At 42.7% G+C, this 14878-nt stretch overlaps 1 protein-coding gene across 4 annotated transcripts in view; it reads left to right on the plus strand.

The window, feature by feature from the left end:
- Nucleotides 1-10346: 10346 nt before the first annotated feature.
- Nucleotides 10347-14878, plus strand: part of AUTS2 (activator of transcription and developmental regulator AUTS2) — a 1039841-nt gene continuing 1035309 nt past the window's right edge. For all 4 annotated transcript variants that reach the window (XM_087815613.1, XM_087815616.1, XM_087815615.1 and 1 more), the window contains exon 1: nucleotides 10347-11826. In XM_087815613.1, coding sequence (XP_087671739.1) covers nucleotides 11518-11826 — 309 coding nt within the window. In that variant the 5' untranslated portion in view covers nucleotides 10347-11517. The remainder of the gene's footprint in view (nucleotides 11827-14878) is intronic.

Consider the following 14878-nt stretch of genomic DNA (forward strand, 5'->3'; position numbering starts at 1 on the left):
ACTTTTGGTGTTCTAGGATGCAAATAAGGATTATCTGTTGCATTCAACTATTCTCTCTCTTTACCTTCCTTTGTTCTATAATTTCCCAGCCTTTTTGTTTGTTTTCCATGATATTAACAATTTTGAAGAGTTTATGCCAGTTGTTTTGCAGAATGTTCCTCACTTTAGATTCGCCTAGCTGTGTCCTAATGATTAGATTTAGATTACAGATTTTTGCAAGGAATATTATATAGCTATTATGTTCTCAGTGCATCACATCAGAGGTATGTGTTGTTATAATTGGTGTATAGGGTTTGATCATTTGGTTAAGGCAATAGTCACCAAATGTTTGCAATGTTAAAATTCCATTTCCCCTTATAATTAATAAGCAATCTTGGAAGGGACACTGATACCTTGTGAATATCCTGTTTCCCAAGGTTTTGGCATCCATCAACAATGGTGGCTGTAAGGTTACTACAGTTTGGTTGTCCTCTTCAAAGGTGAGTTGGGACAGTCAACACATCTCTCACAGATGGAGGAAAGAATTGGGCAGTGAGGACTTGACCAGAGATAAACGCTGTTGGTGTGTGTGTGTGTGTGTGTGTGTGTGCATGTAAGTGAGATGGAGGTGCTAAAGTTGAGTGAGAAGCTTTGACATGCTATTAGCATTTTAAGTGGTGTTAAGTGAAGGCTAAGGCTGGGATGCCTAATGTGCGGAATCTAAGAAAAGTAAACTTTCATTAGATGTTGAACAGAATAGAAGCACTGTACTGTTTCTGTATTTGCAATTTCTCCAGAGTATGAGACAAGACCTAGAGCTTAAGAATAATGGGCACATATAATACAAATAATGCATAAAAATCTTTGTGTTTTTTTTTATGGTGAGTTACAGCTTCCCTTCTTTATTTCTTCTCTTCCCTCATTATGTTTTTGGTTGTAATATTACTATATTTCTGTTAGATAAAATTAAGCTATTATTAAAAGAAAGCACAATTAGAAATTAATAATGTGAGAGAAGTTTGCAATAGATTTTACAGGTCAGGAAGTGCTTGATTCCATGTAATCAAGTGAGAGTAACAGAGAATCTGAACATACATCTTTTTATCTTGAAGAATTGAACCACAATGTCCACATTTGTTTTCTTCATGTTTCTCTGATTTATCAGAGTTAATTTTCAATAAAAGCAGAATTCCATACTAATGTGTGGGACTAGTTATTAAAGATAGAGAAAACATATCAAATGTTGCAGTAAAGAGGAAAATATTCTTCATTAGAAGAGCAAAAATAAAATATTAATAGAAATATTCATGATGATTTTAAAGAATACTAATGAGGCCCTAGTCAGTTTGGCTCAGTGGTTAGCGCTTCGGCCTGGGGACTGAGGGGTCCTGGGTTCAATTCCAGCCAAGGGCATGTACCTTGGTTGCTGGCTCGTTCCCCAGCCCTGGTTGGGGCACGTGAGGGAGGAAACCAATCGATGTGTCTCTCTCACATCAGTGTTTCTTTCTCTCTCTCTCTCTTCTTTCCACTCTCTCTGAAAAGCAATGGAAAAAATACCCTTGGGTGAGAATTAAAAAAAAATTAAAAATGCTAATGAGCTTTGATACAAGATCCTGGAAAGAAAAGGTATGCTAATAATAGTACAGTAGCTAGAACAGAGACCATGGAAGGTGAATTGTGCAAGAGATTACGTTTTAAGTGGCAAGAACAATCTGGCATAGGAAATGCAGTGTGAAAGACCATGAAAGATTCCATGTATTCAAGCAATAGAAATAAAGAAGTCCCAACAAAGACTTTTTTGCCTTGTGGAATTATCCTAACATATGTCTTCCTTTGTTATCTTCGTGTTTCTCTAATTTATCAGATGATTCGAACCCATAGCAAGGAGAACACTGTTTTACTATGATGTCAGTGTTTTAGGAAAAAGAGCCAGGAATTTGAAAAGTAAGCTTTTTGCAAATACAAAGATGTCATTGTTGCTGCTGTTGTGCTTCTAGAATACTGTATGATTGTTAATTATGAAAAGAGATAATAGTAGTGGATACAATTCGTCTTCCAACAGGAGTACACAATGCACCATCGAGATTATAAAAGCAACCTATAAAGTGCAGGATATTATAAAGAGATATTTTTAAGCTGTAATATAGCCAAAATATACCGTTAAGAACCTAGAATTGTCTCATGAATGAATAATAAAATAGCCACGTTTTATAAGCTTTATTTAAATTAAAACTATCTACAAGGTGAACAACCTTTTCAAGCCCTTCTTAACACTTTTGCAATTTGCTGGAGTGATAATTTCTTTTCTTTTTTTCTTCGAGCTACAGTGGCTAATCTGATTTTGGTGTTTCAGTAATTATGCCAATTAATGTGTGCTGAGAGTAATTTCATTTGTTGAAATAGATACCAAGTGAAAATATAGTTAGGAAAAGGTTGTCTCTTTAAGACTTTGTGTGCAGTTTTCCAAGATTAGCCACAACATAGAAGAGTACAGTTTTTAAATATAAATCACTTCTGGTTTGAGACCAAACTGGTATCTAGTTTATTTCCTGACAATTGAAATAAAATTATAATTTCTTCCCACCAATCAAAGACACATTATAGTGTGACCAACTGTCCCATTTTGCCCAGGATGCCCCTAGTTTTAGCAATGAATTTCCTTTATCTTGGAAAACCCTCCTGTTCCAAGCAAGCCGGGACAGCTGGTAGCCCTAAAACATTATACTTACAAAGCTTTGCTTATTATTAAATAAATTAAACAGAATTTAAAAATAAATTTTCATTCATAATATCACTAAAATAAAGCAACTATATAATACATAGTTTTGTTCCTGCTAAACTTTATACAAACAATATATAATTTAACAATTATAAAAGTAATTATAGTCACAAGGTATGTACTCTTCTATGTTCATTAGCTAACAAATACATATCCTCACAAAATCAAATGTATAATTTTAGTGACTTCATAAAATTCTAACATATGTCCATGTTTTAAGTTACTTAATTATCCTTCATTGTAGGACATGTGTGTTGTTTTTGTTTTTCTCTGTTACAAATGATAATGCTGAAAATATCTTTGTATATAATATTCCTGTTTTAAATTTAAGAAACAAAACTTTGGGGAAAACATACATAGGGTAGAATTATATTGACAACATATAAATAGTTTAAATTATCAGTATTTTTTTCTGTTAGCTAGGTTCTTATCAATTAGTCTGCTGTTTAAATAACTATGTCTTGAAAATTCCTGGTAATATGAGCCCATTCAAGAAAATGGAAACATTTTTAATTTAGATAGTTGAAACAACGTGTTTGTTTGTTCTGAATGTCGAGAAATTTTCATCACAGATGAAGAAGTTGTTTCCTTTTTTTAAGGGTTTTTCAAAAGAATAATGGCACTTAAAGAAAAATTAGTTCACTTAATTTCATAGACAAACATCTACTGTGTTCCAAATTTGGCAGAGGCACTGAGGAACTTAGAAGTACTACTAAATCATTTTTAAGGACAGATGCTTGGTAGGAGTTCATTTTAACACTAAGTCTGACCAAATCAACTGTCCCTTTAAGTTTTCTGTTAGGATTTCTGAAGTATAAGAACCCACAAATTCAAGTCTTCATCTGTACTATAATTAAAAAGCAACAGCATGAGTCTATAAAATCTAAACTCAAACACAGAAAGGATATGACGTTGAATCAGTTAACAGTTATTGAGCACCTGCCATTGCCTAGCCAGTAGCTATTCCCTAGAGTTTACTAAGTTAAAGGAAAAAATCAAGGGATCTGTGTATAATGGAGTAACACAAGAGTGTGGTAAGCTCCGCTACAGCAGTGTAAAAATGGGGGCCATGTCTCCTTATGCACCTGCATTACTCATGATGACAAAAAATCTTGTAAAAAACTTAAATGGTTAGCCCGGCTGGGTGTGGCTCAGCAGCTGAGCATCGACCTAGGATCCAGGGGATCACAGTTCAATTCCCAGTCAGGGCACATGCCTGGGTTGCAGGGTTGATCCCAGTCCAGGGTGTGCAGGAGGCAGCCGATCAATGACGACTCTGTCTCATCATTGATGTTTCTCTCTCTCTCTCTCCCCCTCTCCCTTCCTCTCTTTGAAATCAATAAAGATATATTTATTAAAAAAACTTAAATGGCTATCGACAAGATATAAATAAATATGTTATGGAATAGTCATACACTGGAGTGCTAGGCAACAATGAAAATGGATGCAGAAGAACTACTATATGTACCAACAACAACTCTCACAAATAAAACATGGACTATATGAGTTTTAGAAAAATACATATAGACTGATATCATTTATATAAATTTTAAAACATGCAAAATAATATTATATATTGTTTAGGGATACTTCCAATGAAGTAACAATATAGAGAAATGCATGCAATGGTAAACATGGAATTCAGGGTAATGATCCCTGACAGGTGGGAGTGGGAAGGGAGGAAGACACAATTCCAGAGGAGGTACTTTAAAGTATTGGGGAAATGTTTCATTTCTTAAGGTACATAATTAGTCATTATATTATTTTGAAATATATAATAATACATTAAAATATACACAAATTAAAGTGCCATGTAAGCAGAAAAGAGGCTATTAATTTTGAATGGAAGTAGCAATCTGAGTAAGCTTTTCGAACGAGTTGGCCATGATGGATAAATTGGCTGTGATGGATGAGCGGACATTCAGTGAGTCCAGATGGCAGGCAAGGAGATTCTGGGGCGATGGACCAGCATGGGCAAGGGCATAGAAGTGTTCTGGGCCAGAGCTAGCTTAGGATGCATGGAAATATTTATGCAGTTGATAACATAACTGGGACAAGACTACAAACAGCCTTGAACACAGCAGAAATGTAAAATAATTGCTAGGTTTTTGTAAATAGGAGCTTGCACCCAGCCTGGCGTGGCTCAGCAGTTGAGCATCGATTTAGGATCCAGGCCATCAGGGTTCGATTCCCAGTCAGGGCACATGCCCAGGTTGCAGGCTCGTTTCCCAGTCAGGGGTGTGCAGGAGGCAGCTGATCAATGACTCTCTCATTATTGATGTTTCTGTTAATCTCTCTCTCTCTCCTTTCCTCTCTCTGAAATCAGTAAAGATATATATATTTTTTTAAAAATATAGGAGCTTGCAATTAGGTCTGGGCTATAATATATTATATTCGTCATGTAATGCCAAAGGATTGATAATTTCTCAACCAGGATGTTATCTTATCTGAATCTAAGCCTTTTAGATCTCTGCTGTTCTTCATATAAAAATAAAATCAAGATTCATCACAAGTCATCTACCAAATCCAAAGGAGAAATTGATTTTCAGAGTTATAATCAGTAATAAACATGGAGTTCTCCCATGGATAGCTTTCAAAAGTCCTTTACAGCTTTTTTTTTCATGATTATCCACCAATTTTCCCACTTGATCATGTCAAATGAATCTTCAAGTAGAAAGCATTGCCCAAAGGAAGGAATAGGAAGACTAGTTAGTTTTGTGAAAATCTAAAGCTTATTAAATAATATGCCAGAACTGTCTTTTTCACATGATTATCATTTGGTCACCAGCAGGTATCTTTTGTTGGCTTCATATGGCAGTCTGAAGAATACCTGTTGATCAATGTGTCATTCATCAGTGGCACCTGCAGAGATGATGAAAGTTTATGTTACGATATTATGGAAAACAGCACATTTAGCAAATTGAACCACAGACTTCCTCCCCCTGCCCCTTTTTTGAACATTAAAACTGCAGTTTGAAAAACAACTTCCACTGCAGTAAAAAAATTAAAACAGCAGGTGAAAATTAGAGGAAAGTTACAACAATGTTATTGCTAATGGGCTACCTGTCAGTTAGTGCAAGCTATCACTTCTCCCCAGGAATAGTTACTATTAAAAACAACTTACGAGGGTTAAAGAAGGGATGTTAAATGTGTTAGTCTCTTTATTTGCTCATTTGAAAATGACATAGAGATAGAACCATTAACCACCTCAGTCTACCTTGGTCTCAGGGCAGACACACACAAGTGAAAGTTATAAATGACCAAAACATAAGCCTTAGCTGCCTTGAGTTAAAAATCAATTTTCTTAAAAAATTAAATTCAAAATATTATATACCAGGGTGTTGTTTCAAGAAGGGTGTATTAATAATTACCATGTTGGCAGAGTTGAGAGTGCAAGAATTATAGGGATATAAAAATTTAGTAATTTAGAAAATCTGATACCAAAAATAGCTATTGCTGGTGGAAGCCTCAGAGTTCAGTTCAGTCGTTGAGCTATAATAGTATTCTCTGACTAGTCAAGGTTGAGTGTTCAAGATGTAGTTTGAGTGTTAATCATTGATTCAAATAAAAGATTGCACAACTGGAGAGGCTTTCCTGGGTTAAGTAGTTTATTCCTGAACACAGATGTAAGTTTTTTCCTTTGTGTATTCCAGAACCACTTAAGTGTTTTCCCTACTAAACAAGAAACCTCCTTTGGAGTTATTTCTTTAGTTTTACTCTTTATCTGCTGCAATCTTTTGGCAAAGAAGTCACCAAAGCTTTTGCTGATGTGAATTATTGTCATTCGAACTGACCATTTTAAGTTTAAGCTTTATCTTTCATTCTGCCCAATAAGAAATCTGGAGATAGACTATGCTTTATTTTGGTTTACTATACAGTATTCCATTGTATATTAATGCTGTATAATATAGTGTAAATAAACCATAGCTTTTTAAATCCATTTTACTGTTGGGCATTTAGGTAGTGTTAAGAATACATAAAAAAAATAAAGTATTATATAGGTCCTCATATGTACACAATTTGTTGAAGTATGATATACATACAGAGAATTGCACTTATTATAATGGTACAGCTTGCTGAATTTTCTCAAACTGACCACACATGGGCAACCAGCACCAAATCCTAAGAAAGAGAACATGAGCAACTCCCCAGAAGCCCTTCTTATATCCCCTCCCAGCCATTAGCTCCCATCAAGGGTAACCATTATCCTGATTTCTGATAGCATAAATGAGTTTTGCCTGTTTGTGTCTCGCTTCTTTCACTTAGCATTATATTTATGAGATTTGTATATGTTACTGCATTTGGAAGCAGACTGTTCAGGATACTAGTGTTGAAGAGTATCCTGTTATGTAATAGATTAAAATAGCACCAATTACAGGTATTTATCTATTTTACTGTTAATGAACATTCAGGTTGTTTCCAGTTTGGGTGTTATAAATAGTGTTGCTCTGAGCTATTTAATAGGTATCTCTTGGTATACATTTGACATTGGTATAGTTCTAGGAAATGAACTGCTGGGCCATAGGGTTTTCATAAGATTAAATTTACTACATATTACCAGTTTTCCAAAGTGGTTGTACTATATACATAGCATTTGATTTCTTGGGGAATCATTCTAAGAATTTCAGCGTAACTATTAAGAGAACAAGTTTTAGTGTCACACAGACCAAATTCAGCTTACCACTAAACAGCTACGCCACCTACGCATAACCATCTCAAGCCTCAGTTTAATCTACCACAAAATAGGTATAATAAAACATTATTTTAGCGCAACATAGAATAGTGCCTGGCATATAGTCAGTGCTTAGCTATGGTGTGTATTAATCATTCGCTCTTGCAACCTAGGTAATACGGAGAATTAGAAACAAATATGGGCAATATAGTCCACAAACAATTTTCATTCTCTGATGGAAGGAAATTGAAACTCTGACCCAAAAGGCATTACCAATCCTAGTGAAAATTACAGTTGGACCCTGAAAAAAATACATTTAAACATGGTCCCAAAATGCATTTGCAAATTACTCTTGCCAGGAATATAGTTCTTGAATGCAATACATTACCATACTTTCCCCCCCCCTGCCAGGCATTACTCTTTAAAGATAAGATTTTCAAGGGCTACTCTGGAAAGTCAATAATATTATACTTTTTATTATATTTGTCAACTTCACACCTTCCTCAAACCAACCCCCAAAGTTGTTGAGAAGTGACTATAATTGCAAAATTAGCTCCTAGTTTTCATTGAAACTTACCAGTATCTACATCTTCCACAATCCTAAAAACCTTAAAAATGAGCCCATATCCTTGCTTTAAACCACAAAGAACTTGCTTTTTTTAGTAGGCATGAACTTGATAACTTCAGCCTGGATTTCAGTAGCTGATAGGACAGCATCCTAGAAGTTAATACAGATGCTACACTTAGTATAGAGATAATGTTTTAGCTCATTGCTCCGGGGGCAGCGGACTTGGTTATCTTAGGCAGGTAATTTTGGACGGTGCACCCTGTTCCTAATAAATTGAATCAGATCCCACATATCAGTCACTATTTCTCAAGAAATAAAGCACACAGTCTACTGGAAAAGATGCCATCTTTTGAGGCCAGTGGTAGACCTGAGAGGGAACTTTTTGAACATTTAATTGAAACTCTTTGATTTTACTGATGAGAAAACTAGTCATTTAAAAGTCTTGCCTAAGGTCAAATGATTTGTTCCCTGGATGGGCAGAAAGGTCAAGTGTTATTCACTTTTCAGAGGTTCTCCTCTTTGCTCTTGTACCATGGTTCCCTCCATCCCTCCCATCCTGTCCTGTACCTCAATTTCATAAAGATTCAGACCTGGGATCCAGAAATGGGGACGCTAAAGAGTGTGATTTAAGGGAATGAACAACCATTAAATTATCATCAGGAAGTACAAGATAAGTGAGGCTTGCCTGCTAGAGCATAAGACTCAAGAGGAAGGACCTTCTCCCTTTTGTGCACCACTGTAGTCACAGTACCTAGAACTGTGCTTGGTGCATAGTAGGCCCTCATGATTGTTAAACGAAGAAATGAACGAATGACTCAATAAATCTTGGGTATGTTAGGTTGCCATGTCCTTACTGTTTTCTCTTTTCTCTACTATCTCCTTCCAGTAATACAAAAGAATAAACGTGCCCATTTAAGTCGTGCATAAGCATCTGGTGTGTGCCTGGCCCATTGTGAGCAATTAACAAATGTCAGTTCATTTTCCTTTTCTTCCTCCCAAGTGTAGGTTACTGGGGTAAGGGGTGATGCGTGACGGTGTTTATGTGTCTGGATGGAAAGCGAAGCGGGTATCCAACAAGCTGGTGAGAAAGGGATGTGGGCGTCTTTCGGATCTGAGTAAATAAATTCCAGTGATTGAAAAACGCACAGCTACTTTACCCAGAAAGGCTAGTCGCTTTTGTTGTTGGTTTCTTGGCTGCAGTAAGCTTTTTAGTACAACTTTTTGTAAGCACCCGCTACACTGCAGCGAGAGGAGGGGCAGTGATTGGAAAAGCCTGAAAGACCTTCTCCTCACCCAGATTAAAGGTAGCCCGCCGAGGTGGGGGCTGTGTGTTGCAGGTCCGGAGGCGCTGGGTCTGGAGTTGTCGCGGCCTCTCCAGCCCCGCCCCCTCGCCCGCGGCGACCGCCTCACTGCCCCAGGTTCAAGTTCACCCCGGCAGCGCTGCCTGCTCCGCAGCCGCCAGGCCGCCTGGTTTGAAGGCGAGGAGGGTCCAGAAGTCTTCAGGGTACGGGGTCACTCGGCAACGCGTGGTGCTACCACGTGGGAGAAAAGTTTCCAACTCTGCCCGTGGGGCCCCCCAGTGGAGCAGAGGTCTGCGCTTCGGCACCCGCTCCCTTGCCCGTCGCCTCCAGTCGCCACCCCCTTCAAGGGAAGCCCCCTTGTGTCCCGTCTCTGAAATCCCTTCTTCCCTCGCCGCGCAGGTCGCCCACGGAGAATACTCTGGGGACCTCCCCAGAAGGCGGTCCGGGCGCCTCCGGAGGGCCTGGGGTAGAGAGTCGAGAGACAAGTGTCCCAAGGAGAGTGCGGCAGGGGGGCCCAGAGCTGGGAGCCCGAAGTGGACAGGGGACAGTGGCCCGCACGCATCCCGGGCGCGAATGGCGGGATCATTTCATGGCTTCCACACGCTCGCGCACCAACTCTGCCGGGCCACAGCCGACCCCACGAGGGTGGCCCCCTCCGCACCCCCCTACCCTACCTTCGCTGCCCACTGCCCGCTCCCCTCCGCCCCCAGTGCGCAGGCCCGGCCGCCCCAGCGCGCATGCCCTGGGCTCGCGAACGCGGCCAGCCCCCAGCCTTTTGCTTTCTACACACTCTACAACTGGGGAGGGGGCGGGGGAGGAGGGAGCCCGGTGGCCACGTGATCAGCCGGCCGGGGCCGCGGGGGCGGGAGCGCGCGCAGAGCGAGGCGCGGGGAGGGCGGGTGCGCGTGTGCGCGCGCGCGCGGGCGGGCGCGGGGTTGGGCTGAGGCGGGCGGCGGCGGCGGCAGCGGCGGCGGCGGCGGTGGGCCGGCCGCGGAGGGGGAGGAGCGGGAGCTGAGCGAGGCAGGCGGGCGGGCGGGCGGAGGATGGGGCCGTGCCCGTGCTCCCGCTGCAGGCAACCGGGGACACGCCGTGCACCCTCCGGCTCGGGGCTCTCGCGGCGGCGGCAGCGTTAGCGGCGGCAGCGAGAGTGGCGTTCCCAGCGCTTCCTGGCCGCGCTCCTTCCTCGGGCTGGGCGAAGCGGAGAGGCAGCGGCAGCAGGAGGCGGTGGCGGCGGCACACCGGTGTCTCTCCCGCTGGAGATTTCCTTCTGCTTTCCTCCTCGACAGACTCACCCCCTCCCTTTTTTGAGGAAGGGTGACCTATTCTCTGGGACTGGAAAAAAATTTTTTTTGAGGAGGGGTGTGGGTGGCAGCGTCGGGGTCTGCTTCCTCTCTTCTTTCTGCTCCCCCTCCTCCCCCCTCCAAGACCGAAAAGCAAACCCCACAACTGCTCCAGCATCCTCCTTCCCTTCCTCCACCTCCCTAATCCACCTCTCCCAGTTTTGCCCTCTCCTCCCCTAATTATTTCATTATTATGCTTCCCTCTCTGGGGGGTCTCGTCCCTCTCAGATCGCTGGGAAGCCCTGGCCTCCCCTGGATGCATTTCTTAAAAATTTGGGAGCCTGGGAGTGAGTTTTCTCCGAGGCGTGTGTGAGAGGCGGCGGGGGTGTTTTCCTGTGCGAGGGGCGGGTGAAGTTCATTGCCCCCACTTTTCCGCGACCTTTTCAGACCCGATTTTGACTCGGGGGGCAGGCGTTTTCGGGGGTCGGGGGGCGCGGCGGAGAATGGCCGCGGGGAGGGCTCCCCGGAGCCTCCCAGTCTCTTGATCAAAGCATTCCGCTATTCTGATTTATTGCCTGCTTGGTGAGTTATTTTTTTTCCTCTAAAGGAGACCTGTGTGTTCAGCCATTACTTTGCTCGGCGCCGCTCAGAGGAATCTCCGACCCTCGGTGCCGTGGGCAGCCCCGCACTTGGGCTTCTCGCCTCTCGCCCTCGCTCCCGTCCCTCCTCCCTCTCTCCGCCCCTTCCCCCTTTTCTTTCTCCTCTCTTTCTTCCCCTCTCTCCCTTCTTTCGGCCGCCGTCTCCCCCGCGCCCTCCTCGGGGCGGAGGGAAGCCGAGAAGGGGGGGAGGGAGGGGTTGGTGTCAATTTTTTTGTGTGGCCGCTGCTGGAGCCTGTGGCGGGCAGGCGGCGAACGGGGAGACCCCGGCGCGACAGAGCCATGGATGGCCCGACGCGGGGCCATGGACTCCGCAAAAAGCGGCGGTCGCGGTCGCAGCGAGACCGGGAGAGGCGCTCCCGGGGCGGGCTAGGGGCCGGCGCGGCTGGCGGCGCCGGCGCCGGCCGGACCCGGGCGCCCTCGCTAGCCTCGTCGTCGGGCTCCGACAAGGAAGACAATGGGAAGCCCCCGTCCTCCGCCCCGTCCCGGCCCAGACCCCCGCGGAGGAAGCGGAGAGAGTCCACCTCGGCTGAAGAGGACATCATTGATGGATTTGCCATGACCAGCTTTGTCACTTTTGAAGCGCTGGAGGTAAGGGGGACCCCCTCCCCCTGGTTTTCCTTTATGCACGACCCCACTCGGCTGCGCCCGGCTCTGCTGCTTCCCCCACTGTGCTCTGGCCGGTCTGTCTGTCTGTCTGTCTGTCTAGGCTGAGGTCTTATTGTTGGGGGGAGAGCTGGGGGCGCGGGCAGACAGGCAGCAGGAGGGAATCGCAAAGCCATGCCTGGTCTCCTGGTTTCCTCGTTTTCGCTCGCCTTTCCCCTGCGCCTCCTCCCTGCGCCCCCTCCACAGCAGATGGGGATAGAGAAAGGGGTTCAGGCATCACAACAATGCGCCCCCCTCCATGGATAGCTCTGCCCCTACTCCTTCCTCCTCTCTCTCCCCAATCATGGCTTCTTGGCTGGTGGAAGTCTCTTTGCTGGGTTTGGGGCGCCTGTGGACGGTTCTCTGTGCTTTCTATAGAGCCATATGTCCGTGTGTGTGTCTGTATAGTGTGTACCTTTCCTGGGTGTCCTCGGGACTGGAGACTAATGGGGTTTTGTGGTTTCTCTGTCCCCCCTCCCTGCCTTTTTTTTTTTTTCCTCTCTCTGGTGAAGCTGGGGAAGGGGGCGTTTTCTCCTGGTTGGGAGAAAGGAGGGAGGAGGGGAGAGCAGAGAGGAAAGGATGGAATATCTTTCTGTATTCCGTATGGGGCTCTATTACAGAAAGGGTTAATTATAATATCTGTGCACATATATATGCACATGTGTGTGTACATGAGCAATTTGGTTAAAGGACAGAAAAAGGTACACTAGGGAGGACTGGTAGGAGGAAAGAATAAAATCCTATCCGGTGTCTGAAGAGCTTGTCACCCAATTGTCCCTCTCCCTTTCTTTTTTTTTGTGTGTGTGTGTTTTCTTTTCTCCTTTTTTTTTCTTTCTGATTGGCTTTGTGTGTATATATAAGTCTTTATCCCTTGGGCACCTGCAGTGTTGATTTCCCAGCGCACATTTTGCTGCCCTCTAACCAGCTTCTGGGGAAGGGGGGAGGAGTTAGAGGTAGACTGTCCAGGGGTCAGAGGGAAACTTGTCTTTACCTGGAAGGATCATATTTGCTGCTGGCACGGGTCAATGGGCTCTATAAATGTAACCCCTTTTTTCCTCCCCCTACCTTTCTTTCCCCACCCCCAACACACCACACACACACACACACACACACACACACACACACTGGAGGCTTTGAGATTGTGCAGAGTTGGTCGGGCTTTTCTTAAGCACAAAACCAAAATAGTTGGTTTGTAGCCATTCATGCACCTGATATGATGGTTGGAGGTTCTTGAAGGAAACTTTTCCCTTTCCCTTTGATTTTTTGCTGTTATTATGGTATTGTTTGAGATGATCAAATGCAAGCTTTGTTAATGGCAGTTTAAATCTCACATGCAGTAACTGTACAGGTTTACATTGCTAGTTCTCTCTGTGTGTTTGGGTGTCAGGTTTAAATATGTTTTTAAAAGGAAGCCTTCCTGTCAGGGTTGTTCTTTTCAATTTGAACTGCTTTTTGGTTGGGCTGCTGGTGGTGATGGTGGTGGTGGATGGTGGCCAGTGGTTGGGGAGGGAGGGAGAGTGGTTGGTAGTATTGGTGACCATAGATTTTGATGTTAGTGATTGAATCAGTTACCCTTTGGTTCTAGAACTGGTACTTTATTGGCTAAAATGGATCTTACACAATCGTTTTGAGTGTTGAGGCTCACCACTTATTAGGGTAATGCTAACTGTGGCTTCAACTTTGCCAAGGTGGGAGGGTACTGTACAGTGTGACCTCTTTCTCTCTGTCTCTCTGTTGATTTAAAATAGGAACTGACATAGCATCATGTATGCTAATAGAAAATGCTGCCTAGAACTTGGTTCATGATTGCTATCTGTGGTTAGTTTAGGGCAGTACTTGTAAAATCTGGTTACAAGTGGTTCTGCCTTTTGGATGGTTATCCTGGGCTGCCCTGTGGCCCCTCTCAGTAAGCAACAGGGGCCTGCAGATTCCCATGAACGTTTTTGAAGGCCAAGTAGAGATAGACATAACTTACGTAGTTCTTTTTGATCATTTTTACTTTTAATAAACAAATATTTGCCTGGGCTTATAATGTGTATATTTATCTGTTTGGGATTTGAGAGAAAATGCACTCTTCTAGTTTCTTTGGGACTTAAAAACTTTTAATTTTTAAAGAAGACCAAGTTCAAAGTGTACCATTAACACCATTCCTTTTCTTGCTGTGATTATTTTTTTCCCTGCTGTTTTTCTAGATTCAAAGCCTAGGTTATTTTGGTTAGGTGAATACTATGCTACATTCATGTCTATATATCACTTACATATCTATGTCTAATAGGTCTAACTTTTTAAAAAGTTTTCTTAAAACTTTATAGAAAATTTAAACATATACAAAAGTAGACAGAACAGTTTGATAAACCTCAATGTACACAACACCCAGGTCAGCATCCACTAGCTCATGTCTCATCTTGTTTCATCTGTATCCCATCTATTCACTCTCCACTCCCTGATGTGATATGAGAAATACATAAATATTTCTGTATGTATTTCTAAATGGTAATGATTTAAAGAAAACATCCAACCCCCCATAGTACCATTATAACACCTAAATAAACAACAGTTCCCTAATATCATCAAATATCCTGTCAGTGTTCACAATGAAAAGACCTGGCTTTTGTAGGAAGGCTTTAAATAAACTTTTCAGATTAAAAACAGTGGAGAATGAAAATCATGTATGTCTGATTCTAGATAGATCTGTTTGCTGCACATTTGTGTCCATGCTGGATGGTCAAACATTTGTGTGTAGTGATCATGAAGATAAAACCTATGTATGCACTCATTTTGGAAGATTTATTCAACTATCACCATGAGATGTGAGGGCTGCTTAGGAAACAGGCAACTAACTATGAACTTAAACAGAAATGTATGGGATAGGAGTGCTTATAAAAGTTAAGAATCATTATAGATGCTAAGAGTACCCTAAATGTATACTATTTTTTATATCTTATGTTTAGAAATGAAAACAATTGTCACCATGTAACATTGAGGCTGCTGCTAGTAC

This window comes from Miniopterus natalensis, chromosome 3 (genome assembly GCF_054644295.1).
Source record: "Miniopterus natalensis isolate mMinNat1 chromosome 3, mMinNat1.hap1, whole genome shotgun sequence".
NCBI classification, from domain to species: Eukaryota; Metazoa; Chordata; class Mammalia; order Chiroptera; family Miniopteridae; genus Miniopterus; species Miniopterus natalensis.